The sequence below is a fragment of the Nuphar pumila genome, chromosome 12, assembly GCF_984573655.1.
Source record: "Nuphar pumila chromosome 12, dmNupPumi1.hap1.1, whole genome shotgun sequence".
In the NCBI taxonomy this organism is placed as follows: Eukaryota; Viridiplantae; Streptophyta; class Magnoliopsida; order Nymphaeales; family Nymphaeaceae; genus Nuphar; species Nuphar pumila.
The window spans coordinates 48,797,517-48,819,370 of NC_143260.1; the positions used below are offsets into that span (position 1 = coordinate 48,797,517).

At 34.8% G+C, this 21,854-nt stretch overlaps 1 protein-coding gene across 4 annotated transcripts in view; it reads right to left on the reverse strand.

Moving 5' to 3' along the window:
• Nucleotides 1–4,189: 4,189 nt before the first annotated feature.
• LOC149820882 (uncharacterized) overlaps nt 4,190–21,854 on the reverse strand; it is a 67,819-nt gene continuing 50,154 nt past the window's right edge. The window contains exons 6-8 of one of the 4 annotated variants that reach the window (XM_089983016.1): nt 5,196–5,263; nt 4,591–4,764; nt 4,190–4,448 (exon numbers count right to left, since the gene is read on the reverse strand). In XM_089983016.1, coding sequence (XP_089839142.1) covers nt 4,693–4,764; nt 5,196–5,263 — 140 coding nt within the window. In that variant the 3' untranslated portion in view covers nt 4,190–4,448; nt 4,591–4,692. Of the gene's footprint in view, nt 4,452–4,590; nt 4,765–5,195; nt 5,264–21,854 lie in introns of all 4 variants that reach the window. The other 3 variants (XM_089983015.1, XM_089983017.1, XM_089983018.1) reach the window with 3 other exon arrangements.

The window sequence follows — 21,854 nt, forward strand, 5'->3', positions numbered from 1 at the left end:
TCTCTCTTCTTTTCTTTTCTCTTCTCTTTTCTTTTCTGTCTTTTATTTTCCCCTTCAAAAAGGGAAAATAGAGGTTAGAAAGGATAAAGAGAAGGAAGGGAGAAAGAAACCAAGAGAGGAAAAATTTTGCGATGATCACACTTCCTCCTCATGGATGAGCTATTGATGTCTTCCCCACCATCGTACCAATCTTTAAGTTTGAATTCAAACAATGTCAGGTAATCCTTCTTCTGATCCTTGAATGTGTCATGGACGATTTTGCTTACTACACTAGGGTAAATGAGTGGTTGTTGAACAAAACCAAATTATCGGATCACTCGGCTGACTAGTTGGCGTTCAACTTCATTTATGATGTTCAATCAAATATCTCTCCTCGTAAAGCCCTTCACCGCCACAACCACATATTGTTTATGATCATCTACAACGTCTATATAGGAGCAACATGTTACCTAAGATAACATTTCATTCATGGTTGGTCTTATATCACATTATAACAAAAAATATAAGAAATTATTTTAAGAATACTTACATATGTTGTAGTCATCTTGCAAAATTTTGCAATATAAGCTTCCTTGTTGATATGAGAACCCAACCATCTTCGATTATTCTTACCCTTCATTTTGTAACTGTCTCCATATTGCAATACAATGAAATTCAGGAAAAATGCCACGTTTGAGTGGCCTTTCAATAGATATGTACTCTCATATCTAGGCCTGCAAGGATCAATAAAAGGATTAATACAAATTAACACAAAATATAATACATCAATAATTTTTATATAATATTTGAGTATAAATCAAAAGTTAAGGAAAAGTGAAAGAATGAATACTTCCAACAACACCAACATTCTGGTGATGTTTTTCTATCATTCCTGCACTCATTCAAACTTACACATCGATGTGCAAGTGCGAAAGCTCCCCATGTGTACTTGATCCGATAGAGTAAGTGCAAATTTTTTATGCATGATCCATGAATCGTCTTATCATCAGTGTCAATGAATAAACATGTACCAAAAAAAGTTGAGCAAGAATGCTCTCATCACTATATTCAGACTGTAAATGTCCTTCCCTTTAAAACTAGGCAGCATCATACTCAAACTCTGTGAAATGCTAGGGACATAGTGGCTCCTTAATCATCCTAACTTTAGCATGTCACCTTCGAATGCACCCTCCCCCACTTCTTGGAGCACTTGACCCAAGTGCTTGAAATCCCTCCATCGACGTCCAATCATAGGCTCCTCGTGGCACTTAAATCTGGTGATTCATGTCACATCCTCCAATATAATTATTATCTCAAAGCTTCTGAATTGGAATGTGTTGATAAATTCTAGAATTGGACAACAAACTCTAGGAGACTGTGACCAGTGTTCCATGGTGTGATTTCTAAGAATTTTTGAAAATTCATTTGTTCTAGCCAATCATTCACGTTCTTCGTTAGTGCTCAGAATTACAAGTGTGCTCAAAACTAGTAGAATTAGTGCATGGAGGATGTTGGACCCTCTAAATCTTCTCTATATGGATCCTGCATACACAAACCAATATAACATTTTAAATTTTGAAATAAAAGATTCAATCTACTTGTCAATGACCTAAAAGCATACCACACACAAACATAGAAAAGTACCTCTAGACGAACATCAAACCTTATTGGTCATTGCGACCTCTTACTCAGAGCATGCACTATCAACAATCCCTAAGAAGGAGGAACCTCCTGTGCACTTTCCAGCCCAACCTCATTATCCTCTACTTTTTTGCAAACTCTCAACAATTGCCTCAACTTTTAAGCCTTCAATCTTCTACTTTCGGGACCTTACTCTACTCCACTCTCCAACCCACCCTCGCATCCTCCCCTTATTGTTGTATCCCTTCAACCTTTGTGCATGATGTTTTTTCTATATTCTTTATTTCACCTCTATTAATACAGGTGGTTGTATCCCCAACTTGATCTAGCTACGGATTGAGGCTAGCAACAACCTCAGGGTAAGCCAATGGCTAAAACTTCTTGACCAATTCTCCCTCCCCATCCTTCGATGCTTTCAGGAAGGGAGACAATATTTTGGCTGCAATCTCGTCAACCTTTTTTGCAGCTTCAACTGCATCTTTGTGTCATTCTAAAATTGTTGTTATTTTGGTGAAAGTGCTAGCAATTGCTGGATTGAACAAAGATTTCTACAGTTCATCTTGGCAAGGGTGTCTTTTTTATGCATTACATTTAACACCCATATTTTTTGCCATGGAGCATGCTCCCTCTCTACCCAAAGGACAAGCTTATTGTATATTTTAGTATAAGAAATATGACCCATTGTATAAAGATCATCAAGTACTTCAGGTTGTGTGTTTGAAGTACTTTTATTATTCTTTGGCAAGCATATTGTAGGTTGTGTTTTTTTCTTCTTTGGTGTCATATTGCAATACTTAAAATAAGAAATTCATTCAATAATATAAATGCAAAATAGTTTACCAAATATGTATGACAAACTGTATTCAAACTTTTAATAATGTAGCAAAAAAACTCGATACTCATGCAAATATGAGAAATAAAGTGAAAAACGAATGTTGTTTTTAAGTATAATCAAATCAAGGATAGAGGCATACCAATGTTTAAAGAAATAAAGTGACAAAGAGATACTCACATGCATATGTGAGAAACAAACAAAAACAACGTATTACAATGGATAATATACATGTAAAGATAACTTGAAATCATGCAAAACAACTTACTCATGCCAATGTTTCATCATTTTTTTTATTTGCTCTTTGCCTTTCTCTCTCTCTCTCACATCTCATACACAAATACAGTTTTAGCAATTGTAAACAAACACTAAGTGTCACAATATTTTTTTAATAAAAAATTGAGCAATCAGAAAAAATGAAAATTTTCTTCCATTCTGTAACCAATGTATAGAAAACGACCTTATTGAAAGTTAAAAAAAAAATAATTCACTCATTGAAAATGACATTACTGAAAAAGCTTGAACGATTGGTTGAAATAGTCACTGATGAAGTATCGATGATGTGTATTTTGCTGAAAATAGTATCGAAGATTTTGCCGAGGAAAAGACGTTTGGAGACCACAAGAACCCTAGGTTATGCAAAAATAGACCTAGGTTACACATAAAAGGTTTTAAGAAACGAAATGTCGCTTTTAATGCTTGCAAAATTCTCAAGTTGAAAAAAAAAATTGCATCACCTCAAGTAAAACTTTGCGATTTTCGCAAACCTTTAAGAAATTTTGTAACCAATGTGAAACTCTTTTCAAAATTCGCAACCATTAATGCAAAAATATTAACAAAATTTGCTTTTAATGCCTATATATATACAGATAAATTAGCACGCTAAAACAGAATTTTGTATCACTTAAAGTCAACAACATACGAAAGTCTTTAAATTCCACAAACTTTTTATGAATTCTCCATTAAAAGTAGACTTTCACAACCACCAATGCAAAACTCTTGACGAACTTTGCAAGAAATTTTTTTTTGCAAAAAGTGTCACTCAATTCATAATTTTGCATGGGGGTTGCGAAAGAAGTGAGGAAAAATTTCGCACGGGGGTTGCGACGCATTGAAGATGTGGACGTTCATTATGTGAATCTACTTTATTGGATGTAAAATAGTCATTTTTGTATATAGTGTGAATTTCATTTTTAGTGAGATTTAACGAGATTAGGAGAGCGTTGCGATATAGCATATGCAAAAATCAAGAGATCCTCTCGTGCAAAGGGTAAAAATGTCCAAAACCTGTAAAATTAGACATCAAACGGATTTCAAAATTTGTGAAGCATTTGAAAAAATATGTCAAATTTGTCGTATGTACATACGATCATTTCTCAAAAAAAAAAGCCTTATAAATGTGAATTTATGAAGCAGGTCAACCATTTTTTACCACAGGAGGGTTTGGGACGACTGAAAATCAAGTAGAAGAAAGATAACGTCATAAAAAAAGCCTGGATCCTAAGGCCGTGTTTGCATCTCAGGACAAAGCCATGCAGGCAGAACACGTGGCATTTGTCCTGGACTCGCCAGTATGATGCCTTCAGCAGCTACTTTTCCCTCTATTTCAAGAGTATGATGCCTTTAAGAAAATCGAATAATCACGTGGAAATCAACTTTTCACCCGTGTAAAAATATTGCACAAGTCAAAGATAATTTTGTTTCTTATATTTTAAGATGCAAAGACAGTTCATTTACGGGAAAATAAAGACCACTCATAGGTAAATAGACAACAAATTGTTACTTTACAGGGTTAGCGTATAGCCTAAGCCAATACACGCAAGAATTGATGGCGCTCTAACATGATTTCTGCTTTTAGTCCAACAAAAAAAAAACGGGAAAGAGAAGACATTCCTGAATAAAAGAAATTAAATGCAGCTTCTTACAACTACCACGCTAATTAATTCAGAGTGGCATCAGTACTAATTTCAGATCAAGATCATTCCAGAACTGCCACCTGCTAAAGAAAGAAACCAGATCGTTTCAGTCACAAGAAAATGGCAAGCACTCCAGAAGATATTGCAAAGATGAATTTGGATGAGATCATCAGTAACACGTCCCCTAGATCACTTTGTGAAAAGACATGCAGGGCTACTTACAGCATTTTATCTCCTTAGGATGTTTGTTCAGACGTTCATTCCTTCAGCAGCAATATTAAGAGCAGCATTTTAGTTGTTGTTCAGTATCAGGTTCATCATCGACTATGAGCAATCCCTTCCTGCGTGGAGTTGGAGAGGCTCCATCGGCACTATTTTTTCTTTTCTCAAGTACACCTGCAGAAAATATCAAGATTGTTCCCTTGAAGGCAATATTCTAATTAAAAAGGAAACTATGCTATTGCATATGTAGCATAACATAATCATGTTGTCCTTACAGCGAGATGCATGCTAGTCTTGAAAGCCACAAGTATGCAACCTTTTAAAAGATGATTCTTAATGGCAAAATAGTGCATAAGAATTCAAGAGAATATATTATATGCATACTTTTTGAGAGAATAGGTGGAATGATGTTTAGAAAATGCATTAAAACAAAAGGTGACAAAAATCAGACAATGTGCCAAAGACATAGAAGACTTTTCAATATTGTGATGACCTAGTGGAGCCATGGGCTGATATTCCTACAAGCATGCTTTCTTCATGATGCTTGTTAAAATATTTGGTGTACTTTGCATATGTCTGGTAGTAGCAATAGATTCAAGTGCCACCTTTTTTTGGGCATGGCTGGAGGATCTTGACATGTTAAGAGAAATTGGGACCATCAGAAAAATATAGACTGCAAAATGTACATACGATAAGAAGTTAAGCTCAGATTGCGGGCTAACATTCATATAGATGATGAATAGAAGGGTGTAAATACATCCAGCAAGAAGTGATCACAGTCGATATAGTTCCTAAGCAAAATTAACCTAAAAGCATGCACATCTTAAAACTGGTTTAACAATCCTGCATAAAGTTTATCAGGCGTACCAGTACCAGATACACATACGAAACTCATCTCAGAAACCATAGAAAGAAGTATCAAATGTTTAAGAATCTCATCCCAATTACTTAAGAAACATGAAACAACTTACATAGAAACATGCGTTTGTTACATTATAAATAAGTATCAAGTTGGTTCCTATTAGCATTTCTACATATTAACAACAATTTCATTTTATAAAAGATACTATTTTGTTTAAGATTTTTAATATCACAATTTATAAAAAATTATTATACAATAGTGATTGATTTATATATTATGTTTAACTATTCCAATTTGTAAGCATCTTTATAAAAATATATATACTTCGTATAATCTTTTTTGAAACTCACACCAATTCTTTACAAACTGTATCAATGTTTATTAGAAACTCACATCGTTTTAAGAATCATACAAATATGCATTTCATAAAAATGTACCCAAAAAGTTTTAAGCCCTCACACACCCGTACCAGCACCGTGTACCTGTGGCCGTTTCTGGCAAATTGTTTTGTATAGTATGGATTTTTTTTGGATTGGCATATAGCATGGATTCTTATGATCTAGAAAACTTCAAAATTTTCAAACAATTGATTTTATCACATTATAAAATCCTATGTACATATTGAAAAATTTGCTACAAAATCCTGTTCTTAGGTTTTTGCCCTTCTAAAATTGATTTCCAAAAGTGATTTGGACAGTTTATAGTTATACCTTCCTTGGTTGGATAGTCCCCATTCCTATATATATATATATATATATATATATATATATATATATATATATATATATATATATTTCAAACCATTGATTTTATCACATTATAAAATCCTATGTACATATTGAAAAATTTGCTACAAAAGCCCATTCGGAGGTTTTTGACCATGGAGATCACATTTATACGGTCAAATTTGCAAAAACAAAAAATCTAAAATTGATTTTCAGAAGTGATTTGTGTTAAAATATACATATATATACATATACTTACATATATATATATATATATATATATATATATACATTCATATATGTGTATAGAAGTATATATATACTTATATACTTCATCAAGAACTCTCTTTTCTTTATTGTACATCCAAAAACCCGATAGGGGTATTTTGGTAATTTTCCTGTATCATTTTTTATTCTTAGGATTTTATTTTATTTTTTTTATTCTTTTTACCTTTTTTATTTTTTTCCTTTTATTGCATCATGTAAAAGGACTGCATGGGGCCCCACCCATCTAGTCGTTGGGGCCCCAACGGTCATTAATATGACCATTGGGGCTCCCAACGACTAGAAGGGAGCCCCATGTGGTCCCTCTTCTTTTGGTTTTTCATCCTCTATAAATAGAGGGCTCTCCCTCTGTAATATATGGCTTTTCAAGCCCTCATTCAATAAAGTTCATATATTTTTATGTGTTGCCTCTTTGAAGGCTTCTTGTGTTGTCCCTTAGTGGACTATTTCTATATTCCCCATTGTGGGTTTGGGTTTGTCCATTCATTGGACCGTGTAAATGCATTAAGCATTCTTGTTATATCTTTCCGCATACTTTCTTACATGGTATCAGAGCTCGGTTATAATCAAGCTAGTCCTTCGGTGCATCGGGAAGCATGATATTAAAAAATTCGAAAAGTGGTGAAGTATTTGTTACCTCTTTTCTTTCTCTACATTTTGGTGAAGTGTTTGTTATCTCTTATCTCTCTCCCTTCAACTTGGAATTACTTGGCATGTATTCTTACACTTTTCAAGTATTTAGCCCATGCATTATGCATGAGAAAAACACTTGTTTTTTCTTTACCATTGAATATATATATATATATAGATATATATGTAAACATATATATATATATATATATAAACATATATTTTGCATACAACAACAACAACTACGCCTTCATCCCAAAACAATTGGGGTCGGCGATATGAACCAACAAAAAAAATCATTATGGGTCTTCCACATGAATCCTTCTCCTCCATTCATTTCTATCCAATGCCATGTCCTCGGTGAGGTTCAAAGCATTCATATCATTTCTTATCACCTCCATCCATGTCTTTCTAGGCCTACCCCGACCTCTTTTAACTAATATATTTTCCCATTTCTCCATCCTTCTAATTGGAGCATCATTAGGCCTTCGTCGAATATGTCCAAACCATCGTAAACGATTCTCTCTCATCTTATTTTCAATGGGTGCAATGCCTACCTTCTTACGTATCTCCTCGTTCTGAATCTTATCTTTTATTGTATTTCCACACATCCATCTAAGCATCTGCATCTCAGCTACACTCATTTTTTGAATATGATGTCTCTTGGCAGGCCAACATTCCGTACCATATAGTAAAGCGGGTCTAATAGTCGTCCTATAAAACTTTCCCTTCAACCGCAATGGCATTCTACGTTCGCACAACACTTCAGTTGCACTTTTCCATTTCATCCACCTAACCTTTATCCTATGATTTACATCTCCATCAATTTCTCCATACTTTTGAATGATGGATCTCAAATATTTGAAATAATCATTCACCGGTATTTCTTGCTCACCAAGCTTCACTACACTCTCATCACTACTTCGTTGCTTACTAAACCGACATTCTATATATTCAGTCTTACTCTTACTCAATTTAAAACCTCTAGCTTCCAATGTCTGTCTCCATAATTCTAACTTAGCATTAACCCCATCTCTAGACTCATCAATCAAAACAATATCATCAGCAAACAACATACACCACGGTACATTTTCTTGAATTGATCTCGTAAGCTCATCCATCACTATCGCAAATAGGAAAGGGCTTAAAGCAGATCCTTGATGTAACCCAACCGTTATCGGAAAATTGGTTGTCACCCCTCCACAAGTGCGGACATTGGTTACTACTCCTTCATACATATCTTTAATTATACTAATGTACTTGAGAGAAACACCTTTCTTCATCATTGTCCACCAGAGAACGTCCCTAGGTACTCTATCGTATGCCTTCTCTAAATTAATAAAAACCATATGCAAATCTTTGTTCCTCTCTCTATATCTTTCAATAAGTTGTCTAAGAAGATGTATAGCTTCCATAGTTGATCTTCCAGGCATAAAACCAAATTGATTCTCCGATATCATGACAACCTTCCTCAACCTAGACTCAATCACCCTCTCCCAAAGTTTCATAGTATGACTCATGAGTTTTATACCACGATAGTTTGTGCAATCTTGTATATCACCCTTATTCTTATATAAAGGCACCAAAGTACTCTTCCTCCACTCATTAGGCATCTTATTTGTTCGCCAAATCAAGTTAAAAAGATTTGTCAACCATTCTAAACCTTTCTCTCCCAAGCATTTCCAAGCCTCGATAGGTATACCATCTGGGCCAACTGCCCTTCTTGATTTCATTTTCTTCAAAGCCTCTGTAATTTCTTTCTTTTGAATCTTGCGCATAAAGTCACGATTCATCTCATGAAAAGGAATTGAAAAGTCTCCAAGATCCTGAGCATGACTTTCATTAAATAGCTTATCAAAATAATCTTTCCATCTCTCCTTAATCTCCTCATCTTTGACTAAAACCCTTTGCGTTTCATCTTTGATCCCTCGATTTCCTATCTCTCATCTTTGCAAGCCTATAAATATCCTTCTCACCCTCTTTGGTATCCAACTTGTCATAAACCTCCTTATATACCTTATCCCTCGCATTCCGAACATATATTTTGCATGATTAAAATAAAAACAAAATGTATGGTTTTTTGAAAATTCTAAAATAGTATTTTAACCATCATTGAACTTGTTTTAAGGAAACTAGATATATGTAGTATGTTTTGAATCTTGAAGCCTTTTTTAAAATAACTCTAATATATATATATATATATATATATATATATATATATATATATATATATATATATATATAAAACCATGAATTATTAATTCTAGATGTTTCGTCAATCATTGTCTTATCTTAATGATTTGATAATGATGTCTTATTTTATAAAATATAAACTTGTTTTCACATATATATATATATATGATAATCGTCAAATACAATTTGTATTTCATCCTTGATAGACATGCGTGTTCATGTTTAAAACTTTTTTGACCCATTACATGCTTAAAATATAAAATTTTATATAAATCCTATCACTTGCATTTATTTGGTTGTAAACATGTCTTTTGTATAAGATGTGTGGCCTTAATTATTGTGTGAGCTTTTTTCTCTATGAGAATATATGCACATCCATAAAATGATATGTGGCCTTAATTATTTCTTTTATTTAACTTTCTTTAATGATATTAATTGTCTCATAATCATGTTGTGAGCAAAATCTAAATAGTATTTTCGATATCATTTACATTATTTTTAGAATCATTGGATTCCTTGCAATATGATATGCCTTATTGCATTTATCTCTTGATTGATGTACTCATGAACTCTTTTTGAAGAATTGTTTATGATAAGTTTGATTCTTATTAAAACTTACTTTTCTGTGTGGGTTCATCCCACTTTAATGAGATATATTTTTTCGCTCTTGGTGTGTGCACTCTTTTGAGTATTTCGGTTCTTGAGAGTGTGTTGAATGAATCTTTGTGTTCTTTGAGAAAGATCTCTTGTGAGCTTCTTTTTGAAATTCCGTTTGGGGTTCTTAAAAATTGATTAGTTGTGAAGTTTTATCCCACTTGAATGAAATTCATTCCTCTTTTGTATTTTGCTTTCTCTTTATTGTTCTTTTGTGTGAACCCTAGTGGTTCGTGTGAGAAAGCTTTGTATGTAAACCTATATGGTTCTTGTGAGAGATCATTTGTGAAAAATCTGTTTGTTTGTAAACTCTATCTTCCTACATTGCCAAAATTATCATAGGAATATTTTTTGAAACTTTATATGTTCCAATCGGTTCCTTTTATAAACTAGATCAAGTTAGATGTTTATAACTGGCTTATATTAACAGTACTTATGATTACATGAGCATATAAGTCCAAGTTTTTCCATCTACCATTGTTTGATTTGAAACCATGTTTTTTTCAAATTTGTATTTTGTTTGGAAAATAACTTTCATAAATATTTGTTGCCTTCTTATGGCATTTGTATAGCCCATCACAAACTTTATATAATGCATCAATCTTCTTGGCCTTGTTATTATTGAATCAGAGATGTTTGTTGAGGTGAGTTATGTTAAAAATAAAATTGTATTCAAATACCCAATAAGGGTATTTTTGTCTTTTATCATATAGTACAGTCCACTAGGGACTGAAATGTAATTTAACATTATAATAAATAAATAAACTGCCATACAGCTTGTGCACAACAGTCATATTTATGACTGTTGGGCACAACAGTCAAAATATGACTATTGGGCACAACAGTCAAAATATGACTGTTGGAAGGCAGTCCAAAGAGTTGGACTGCCTGCCTCCCATGTGTTGGAGTGAGGCTCTATAAATAGAGCCTCACTCCCTTGTTATTCTTCAATGCTTTTAGAAGCATTTGAGGGTTTTCTCTAGAGTTTTTTCCCATCTTATAGGCTTGTATGCCTCTTGTGTTGTTTGGTATTTTTATCTCTTTTGAGATTGTATTTGCTCCATTAGTGACCAACTTTAAGTGAGTTTATTAAAGCCCTTTGTTGGCATTGTGTTTGTTTCCCTATTGTTCTATTGTACCTTGTTTCATTACATGGTATCAGAGTGAGGTTCTTGAAAGAAGGAGAATCTCGTGAAGGAAGTGTTCTTCGATCATTGATCATTCCCTATCTCCTCTAGTCTAAACTTAAGTATTCATTATGGGAGAAAGAGAGTTCGTCATCGTCATCACCTACAAACTCAATGAAAACAACTACTTGATGTGGGCGACGGCTATGGAGAATCATATCAAAGGAAAAAAATTGTGGGGTTTTGTTAGTGGTTCTACTAGTGAACCACAACTCAAATTGACTAGAAGAGAAGGAGATCAAGTCAAAGCCTTGTCCGAAGAAGAAAAAGAAAAAGACTTGGAAGAATTCCAAAATAAATTGGAAGATTGAGAGGCAAGCAATGCACAAATACTCTCATGGTTTATGAATACCATGGAGTTCAAGATCGCCACCAATATCATCAAATTCAAGAAGGCATGTGACGCATGGAGCTTTCTAAGAAGTACTTTTATCCAAAAGGATATGGCTAGACTTTATTATCTCCAAGATAAGGTACGTAATTCAAAACAAGGAGATAAAAGTGTAAGAGATTTTTACGGTATTTTATCTCCTATTTGGGATGAATTAGCCATGTTGGAACCAAAATGGGAAGGTTCGGCTATTGATATGAGAAGGACCCAAATCGAAAGAGAAAATCTTTTCTCCTTTCTTTATGGCCTTCGACCGAAATTTGAGCAAGTAAGATCTCCCTTACTTCATAGGACCACTTCTCCTTCTATAAGTGAGGCCCTTGCTCAAATTTGTCAAGAAGAGACAAGACTTGGAATGTACAAGTCTAATGATGAGGTCCTTGCTATGGCAAGGCCTGGAAATTTTGTGAAAACATATAAACCACCTCACTTTGAGAAGAAGTTCAATGGAGAAGGACACAATGGAGGAGGATACAAGGGAGGATACAAAGGAAAAATTATTTGTCATCATTGTAAGGAACCCGGACATATAAGATCGGAATGTCCCAAATTTAAAAAGGTGACCGCCTTAAGTGAAGAACCTCAAGAATCAAGAAAAGGGGGCAGCTTCAATGAATTAAATCTTGCTCAAATAGCATAAGCCGTCTCACAACTTCTTAAGGCTGCACCTTCTACATCCGGAGCTGCCATCTCTTCCTCGTCTCCTCCAGGTAAGACCTCTTGGATTCTAGACTCAGGTGCTCCTTTCCACATGACTCATAATGAGTCTCTATTATCTGATGGCACTAAATCATATTTTTCATGTGTGTCAACTGCCGATGGTACCTCTTTAAAAGTCAAAAGCTTAGAAAACCTTGATGATATTTCAAAAAAAATCTTTGTTCCAAAAGTGAGTCATTCCCAAACTGGATTTAAATCTTTTTTCGGTCTCTCAAATTGTTGACTATGGTTGTAAAGTATTCTTCTCATCTAAGGCGTGTTGGGTGCAGGATCTCCAGTCAGGGAAGTTGATTGGGCAAGGCCATAGACGATGAGACCTTTACTACATGGATTTCCTGTGTTTACCAAAATACTCGTTTTGTAATCATGTCAAAGACATTAATATAGATCTTTGGCATAAAAGATTAGGACACCCAAGTATATCCAAATTATCTCTTTTTTCATTTTTGGAAAAATTTTGTAAAGATAAAAATTTTGTATGTGAAGATTATATACTTGGAAAAATGCAAATGATACCTTTTGAGTCTAGAACCTCTGTGACACATAAAATTTTTGAATTAGTGCATTCGGATGTGTGGGGTCCCGCCCCTATTATGTCAAAAGGTGGTTATTCGTACTATGTTACATTTATAGATGATTTTAGTAGACATACTTGGATTTACTTTCTAAAACTCAAATCCGAAGTTTTTTCATGTTTTAAAAACTTTTATAATCTAGTTAAAAATCAATTTAAAACAAATATTAAAGTCTTCCGCTCCGACTCTGGGAGAGAGTTTCTTTCAAATGAATTTCAATTATATCTAAAAAATCATGGAATTGTGCATCAAAAATCATGACCTAGGACACCTCAACAAAATGGGATTTCTGAAAGAAAACATCGTCATATCATTGAAACTACTAGAACCCTACTTATTTCAAAAGAAATTCCAAAGCAATTTTGGGCTGAAGTTGCCCTAACCGCAGTCTATCTGATAAATAGAATGTCTTCTCAAACTTTGGAAAACAAGTCTCCTATTGAAAAACTCTTTAAAATTTCTCCTGATTTAAAAAGGCTAAGGGTATTTGGATGTAAATGCTTCGTGCTTCTTGAAAAATATAGCAAACTCTCTCCTAAAGCCATAAAATGTGTCTTTCTTGGTTATGCTGATAATCAAAAAGGATATCGATGTTATGATAAAACAAATGATAAACTCTATGTTTCTAGAAATGTTACCTTTCTAGAAAATGACAGTGGATTTGATTTTGAAGTTCCTAAGCAAGAATCCGAGTATGCTTTCTTATTTGATTTGTTACCCAATAAAGGTATTAGTAATGATATTGAAACCTTCGAGTCTATTAATGACTCAAGTAGTGAACCATCTCAAGATCTTCTTCAATACTCTAGACGAAATACAGGGGAAAATCCATGTGCCCTTGACAGATATAATCAATTAACAAATACTGAAGAAACTAGTGTTAGAAGGTCAGAACGAACACATAGGCCTCCAAGTAGGTTTGTCTCATATGAATCCTTCTTACCAAACTACAGGGCATGTTTTCTAGCCATTCATTCCTATCATGAACCATCCAACTATAACGAGGCCAAAAATATAAACGAATGGGTTGAAGCCATGAAAATTGAATTAGATGCATTACACAAGGCTCACACTTGGGCAATTCAACCTCTTCCTATCGGAAAGAAGACAATAGGGTGTAGATGGGTGTTTAAAATTAAAACAAAAAGTGACGGGTCTCTTGAGAGATATAAAGCAAGACTTGTTGCAAAAGGATATTCTCAAGAATATGGTATAGATTATAAAGAAACCTTTGCCCAGTAGCTCGTATGACTACAGTTAGAACTCTAGTTGCTATAGCATCCATTCGAAAATGGCTGATATATTAGTTAGATGTTAAAAATGTTTTTTTGAACGAAAACTTAAATGAAAAAGTATATATGGATCCTCCCCCTGGTCTGTCTATTGAAAAAGGCATGGTCCTTCGTCTTCAAAAAGCCCTATACGGGCTTAAATAAGCCCCTAAAGCATGGTATGATCGATTCAGTGGTACGATATTAAAACTTGGATTTAAATCTTGTTACACTGACACTGCTCTTTTTGTGAGATCTACAGGTACCTCATTGATCATTCTTCTTTTGTATGTTGATGATATGATCATCACAAGGAATGATCAAAAGAAAATTGAAGATATTAAAATTTTGTTTAAAAAATCTTTTGATATGACTGATCTTGGTTTTTTGAGATACTTTTTAGGAATTGAAGTAGCCTACTCACCAAGAGGATATATTTTATCTCAAATCAAGTTTGCAGCTGATATTGTTGAGCGTTCAGGAATCACAGACACAAAATATGCTGATACTCCTGAAGTAATAAATGCAAAAATGCGAGCTGAAGATGGAGTATTATTAGATGATCCAACCCCTTATCGACAACTTATTGGATCGTTGATGTACCTGTCCATTACAAGGCCAGATATTGCGCATGTCGTACATTCTGCAAGTCAATTTCAACATGCGCCCACAACCGTCCACATGAGTGTGGTATTAAGAATAGTTCGATATATCAATAAAACTATATCTAAAAGACTATTCTTATCCTCTTCCTCATTTTTAAGTCTTATTTCTTACACTGATTCTGACTAGGGAGGAGATCCCAATAACCGTCACTCAACTACTGGCTTTTGTGTGTTTTTAAGTGATTCTCTCATTTCTTGGTGATGCAAAAAACAACAGAAAGTGTCTTTATCCTCTACGGAAGCTGAGTACAGGGCAATGGATACCACAACCACTGAAGTTGTGTGGATGAGAGCACTACTTTCCGATATGGGTGTTGATGTCTCAGAACCTTCAAAGTTATGTTGTGATAATAAAAGTGCCATCTATATAGCCAGCAATCACATATTTCACGAGCGAACAAAACACATTGAGATGGATTGTCACTATGTTCGCGAAGAATATTTGAAGGGGACCATTACATTGCCATATGTCCAGTCCGAATTTCAGATTGCAGACTTCTTCACCAAAGCTCTTCCACTACCTCAATTTTTGTATCTTCTTAGCAAACTTTTGGTGATTTCCCCATAAGTTTGAGGAGTGTTAAAAATAAAATTGTATCCAAATACCCAATAAGGGTATTTTTGTCTTTTATCATATAGTACAGTCCACTAGGGACTGAAATGTAATTTAACATTATAATAAATAAATAAACTGCCATACAGCTTAGGCACAACAGTCAAAAATATGACTGTTGGGCAGCAGTCCAACTAGACGTTGGACTGCCACCCAACAGTCATAATAATGATTGTTGGAAGGTAGTCCAAAGAGTTGGACTGCCTCCCATGTGCTGGAGTGAGGCTCTATAAATAGAGCCTCACTCTCTTGTTATTCTTCAATGCTTTTAGAAGCATTTGAGGGTTTTCTCTAGAGTTTTTTCCCATCTTATAGGCTTGTATGCCTCTTGTGCTGTTTGGTATTTTTATCTCTTTTGAGATTGTATTTGGTCCATTAGTGACCAACTTTAAGTGAGTTTATTAAAGCCCTTTGTTGGCATTGTGTTTGTTTTTCTATTGTTCTATTGTACCTTGTTTCATTACAAGTTATGTGCACCTTGTGTTATGTCATTTTAGTTTGTCAACTTATGATTTGACTCTAAATGACATGTTATGCGATCTCTGATTATGAGTGTCACTCGTTTGTTTTTTGTCATTGATTTTATTATGGATGTTATTAATTATGTATACCTGTGATGGATGTCTAAGGTTTAAAACCATAGTGTTTCAAGGTTTATTGAAAAATTGATATCCTTCCTGTTAAATGATTTTCATTACAAGTCTTCTTGCCTCAAGTGTCTTCTCCTCTTATGCCTCTTATCTAAGTGTCATCATATGTAGACAAGAATTGTTTGTTCATACCTTTGTGTGTGCTTTTAGCCCATTGTTGGCTTTGTTCTCTTGATCTAGTAGCTGAACACACTTGTTTTGAGCATCATTATATGTAGACAAGGCTTGTTGTTTCACACCATTGTGTGTGATGTTAGCCCATGGTTGGCTTTTGTGTCCTTGTTCTAGTCACTGATATACTCGTTTCAAGTGTCATTTTATGTAGACAAGAGATGTGTAAACTCCGCCTGTGTATAACTGTTTAGTTATACACTGTCGGTCCCAAGCCCGGATAAAGGAGGAGGGTTGTGGTAGGCCTGTGATAGCCAGCATAAAAACTGTCATACCCTATGAAAATGAACCAATATGAGAATTTCGTTGGGGCGTTCCCTACTGAGCGACGCGTTGTACTCTCTAGGCCCGGAGGCAGTGATAAATGGGCAAGGGTTGCTAGGTCGTCGCCCAGAAGCGACGCGTCACACCGGCGCCCGGGTGTGGTGTCAAATAGGCAAGAGTTCCCTCACTTTGTTGGACGGGTGGGGGTAAAGAAGTTAGTCCAAGACCATAAAATTAGGTTAGCCACTTGGAACATAGGGTCTTTAACTGGTAAGTTGGTAGAGTTAGTAGATGTTATGTGTAGGAGAAAGATTGATATTTTATGTCTACAAGAGACCAAATGGATAGGTGAGAAAGCAAAAGTGATAGAACCTTGGGGATATAAGATTTGGTATACAGGAATAAATAGGAATACGAATGGAGTAGGGATTGTTATGAGTCATCAGTTTATAGATAATGTAGTTGAGGTCCGTAGGAAGGGTGATAGAATTTTACTTATTAAATTAGTATTAGGTACGGATATTATTAATATTATTAATATTATTAGTGTTTATGCACCTCAAGTAGGTTTAGATGATTCCATTAAGCATCAATTTTGGGAAGATTTAGATGGAGTAGTACAAGGGATATCTTATGGAGAAAAGCTTTTCTTCGGCGGTGACCTTAATGGACATGTAGGCATTAGTAGGGATGGATTTGAGAGTATCCATGGAGGCTATGGTATAGGAGAAAGAAATGAAAGTGGAGAAAGGATTTTAGATTTTTGTTTGTCCTATGATATGATCTTAGCAAACACTTGGTTTAGGAAGAGGGAGTCTCACCTAGTAACATTTAAAAGTGGGGTTAATACGAGTCAGATAGATTTTTTCCTACTTAGAAAGAGAGATAGGGGTTGTTGCACCGATTGTAAGGTTATACCGGGAAAAAGTGTAGCTACACAACATAGAGTCTTAATTTTAGATCTTAGAATTAGACAATGCCGCAAAAGGGATAGACATAGGATAGATCCTAGAATTAAGTGGTGGGCACTGAAAGGAGCTAAACAATGAATGTTTGTAGAGCAGGTAGTTAAGGAAGTTGATTGGTGTCTCGAGGAGGATTCAGAATCAATGTGGAATAAGATAGCGGGTGGCATGAGAAAAGTGGCTAAGGAGGTATTGGGTGAGTCTAAAGGCAGTGCACCACTAGGTAAGGATACATCATGGTGGAACGAGGATGTCAAATTAGCTATTAAGGTTAAAAGAGAGTGTTATAGAAATCTAACAGTCGTGATAATGAGAATTTGGAGAAGTATATGATAGCAAAGAAGGAAGCTAAAAAAGTTGTTCAAAACGAGAGGGCTAAGGTATATAAGGAGGTTTATGACAAGTTGGATACCAAAGAAGGCGAGAAGGATATTTATAGGCTTGCAAAGATGAGAGATAGGAAATCGAAGGATTTGGGTATGGTTAGATGTATCAAAGATGAAACGCAAAGGTTTTTAGTCAAAGATGAGGAGATTAAGGAGAGATGGAAAGATTATTTTGATAAGCTATTTAATGATAGTCATGCTCAAGATCTTGGAGACTTCTCCATTCCTTTTCATGAGATAAATCGTGACTTCATGCGCAAGATTCAAAAGAAAGAAATTGCAGAGGCTTTGAAGAAAATGAAATCAAGAAGGGCAGTTGGCCCAGATGGTATACCTATCGAGGCTTGGAAATGCTTGAGAGAGAAAGGTTTAGAATGGTTGACAAATCTTTTTAACTTGATTTGGCGAACAAATAAGATGCCTAATGAGTGGAGGAAGAGTACTTTGGTGCCTTTATATAAGAATAAGGGTGATATACAAGATTGCACAAACTATCGTGGTATAAAACTCATGAGTCATACTATGAAACTTTGGGAGAGGGTGATTGAGTCTAGGTTGAGGAAGGTTGTCATGATATCGGAGAATCAATTTGGTTTTATGCCTGGAAGATCAACTATGGAAGCTATACATCTTCTTAGACAACTTATTGAAAGATATAGAGAGAGGAACAAAGATTTGCATATGGTTTTTATTAATTTAGAGAAGGCATACGATAGAGTAACTAGGGACGTTCTCTGGTGGACAATGATGAAGAAAGGTGTTTCTCTCAAGTACATTAGTATAATTAAAGATATGTATGAAGGAGTAGTAACCAATGTCCGCACTTGTGGAGGGGTGACAACCAATTTTCCGATAACGGTTGGGTTACATCAAGGATCTGCTTTAAGCCCTTTCCTATTTGCGATAGTGATGGATGAGCTTACGAGATCAATTCAAGAAAATGTACCGTGGTGTATGTTGTTTGCTGATGATATTGTTTTGATTGATGAGTCTAGAGATGGGGTTAATGCTAAGTTAGAATTATGGAGACAGACATTGGAAGCTAGAGGTTTTAAGTTGAGTAAGAGTAAGACTGAATATATAGAATGTCGGTTTAGTAAGCAACGAAGTAGTGATGAGAGTGTAGTGAAGCTTGGTGAGCAAGAAATACCGGTGAATGATTATTTCAAATATTTGGGATCCATCATTCAAAAGTATGGAGAAATTGATGGAGATGTAAATCATAGGATAAAGGTTAGGTGGATGAAATGAAAAAGTGCAACTGAAGTGTTGTGCGAACGTAGAATGCCATTGCGGTTGAAGGGAAAGTTTTATAGGACGACTATTAGACCCGCTTTACTATATGGTACGGAATGTTGGGCTGCCAAGAGACATCATATTCAAAAAATGAGTGTAGCTGAGATGCGGATGCTTAGATGGATGTGTGGAAATACAATAAAAGATAAGATTCGGAACGAGGAGATACGTAAGAAGGTAGGTGTTGCACCCATTGAAAATAAGATGCGAGAGAATCGTTTACGGTGGTTTGGACATATTCGGCGAAGGCCTAATGATGCTCCAGTTAGAAGGTTGGAGAAATGGGAAAATATATTAGTTAAAAGAGGTCGGGGTAGGCCTAGGAAGACTTGGATGGAGATGATAGGAAAGGATATGAATGCTTTGAACCTCACCGAGGACATGGCATTGGATAGAAATGATTGGAGGAAAAGGATTCATGTGGAAGACCCAAAATGAATTTCTTTTTTGGTTCATATCGCTGACCCCAATTGTTTTGGGATGAAGGCGTAGTTGTTGTTGTTGTTGTTGTAAGAGATGTGTAATCACACCTTCGTGTGTGTTTTAGCCCATGGTTGGCTTTGTATTCTTGTTCTAGTAGCTGAACATAATTGATTTAGAGTGTCATTATATGTAGACAAGAGATGTTTATTCACATTTTTATGTGTGACTTTAGTGCATGGTTGACTTTTGTACTCTTGTTCTAGTCGCGGATACTCATTTCAAGTATTATTATATGTAGACAAGAGGTGTTTATACACACCTTTGTATGTGTCTTTGGCTTTTAGTGACATTATGTTTATGTTCGTGTTCTAGTAGCTTATAAATTTATGGGTTTTAGAGGACTAATGAGGTAGTTGCTTGTAGTGGATGAACTATTATTGAAATTTGCAAAATTTCATTCTTAATTTGTTTTTTATCTGGATATCATATGTGATTTCCCTCTAAATGTGTTTTTCCTTAATCCTTACTACTTGCAAAGAAAAATATTTATCGATAAAAGGATCATATCATTGATATGCATATTTGAAAATCAACTTTACATTTGGCAGTTACCCTATAGGGAATTCAGGTACTTTGCATATTAAGTGTTTATGGTTTTCGGCCACCTAGTGAGCTTTTGTATTTGCAAATATTTGAGTGAGAAATTCCTCAATGTGTAAGGTTCTCTACTCAAATAACATTCATTCTTGACTCTTGGGTGGATGTCTTTATTATACTTAATTAAATCATGTTCTTGCAAGTTCACACATGACATTTGTTGGCATAAACTTTCTTCTCTCTATGATGTGTGAGAAATCATTAACTCATCTTTTGTTGATAAAATGACTCCCAATTATTGATTTGTGTGTGTTAAACATGTTTTCTTTTGTGTGCTCTTATACACATTCCCTTGGGAGCAATTAGTTCATGTGTGAACATTGTCTTCTTAAAGATATTTCTAATACATGAAACGTTTCTAAAAGAGTCTTACTTGATTTTAATACAAATCTTATATTTTGTGTGTCTTCGTGCACTTGTGAGTGTTCTCCGTGTTCTTTTGTTCACACACTTCCTACTTCAAAGTATTGATAAATTCCTTTGTGAGTATTTATTGGGCCTTTGTGCACATATCTCTTTGTGGTATTTGTGCTCATAGTGCACATTATCTCTTTTTGAGGTATTTTCACATGACATACCTCTTTATGGAGTTGGCATCCCCCGTATACTTTGTCTCTTTGTAGACATTTTCACATGTTTTCTCATTTATGTCTTGTGCCTGGGTACACATATCTCTCTTTAAGAATAAAATGAGTTTATCAAATTGTATTTATGTTTGAGTCTTAAAATACCACTATTTCTTCTAAAGACATTTTGCATGCATAAATAATTATCTTGTCTTAATGGATCATGTTCTTTAAATAAGATAATTATGATTTTCTTAATGATATTTTCACATAGTGCTCGATTGAAATACAAAGATATTTTTTACTTGAAGATTTTTTTGTTTGTTCCACAGGATCTTAAAGATGAGATGGAAGAAGTACCTATGATACATCATTGAAGATGCTTGGGGATGATCATTAAAAACAGTTAAAGGCTGACATTAGAAAAATACTTTCATGCGCTATAAAGATGACAACTTCCATTGAAGACTCTTGAAGACTTGGAATCCTTCCTTTGCATTTTCAAACTTTCCGTTATCCCCACGTAAAGTTTGAGGGGGAGTGTTAATATATATATATATATATATATATATATATATATATATATATATATATATATATATACTTCATCAAGAACTCTCTTTTATTTATTGTACGTCCAAAAACCTGATAGGGGTATTTTGGTAATTTTCTTGTACCATTTTTTATTCTTAGGATTTTCTTTTATTTTTTTTTATTCTTTTTACCTTTTTTTCTTTTATTTTTTTTTTATTCTTTTTACCTTTTTTTTCTTTTATTGCATCATGTAAAAGGACTGCATGGGGCCCCACCCATCTAGTCGTTGGGGCTCCCAACGACTAGAAAGGAGCCCCATGTGGTCCCTCTTCTTTTGGTTTTTCATCCTCTATAAATAGAGGGCTCTCCCTCTTGTAATATATGGCTTTTCAAGCCCTCATTCAATAAAGTTCATATATTTTTATGTGTTGCCTCTTTGAAGGCTTCTTGTGTTGTCCCTTAGTGGACTATTTTTATATTCCCCATTGTGGGTTTAGGTTTGTCCATTCATTGGACCATGTGAATGCATTAAGCATTCTTGTTATACCTTTCCGCATACTTTCTTACAATTTGGACAGTTT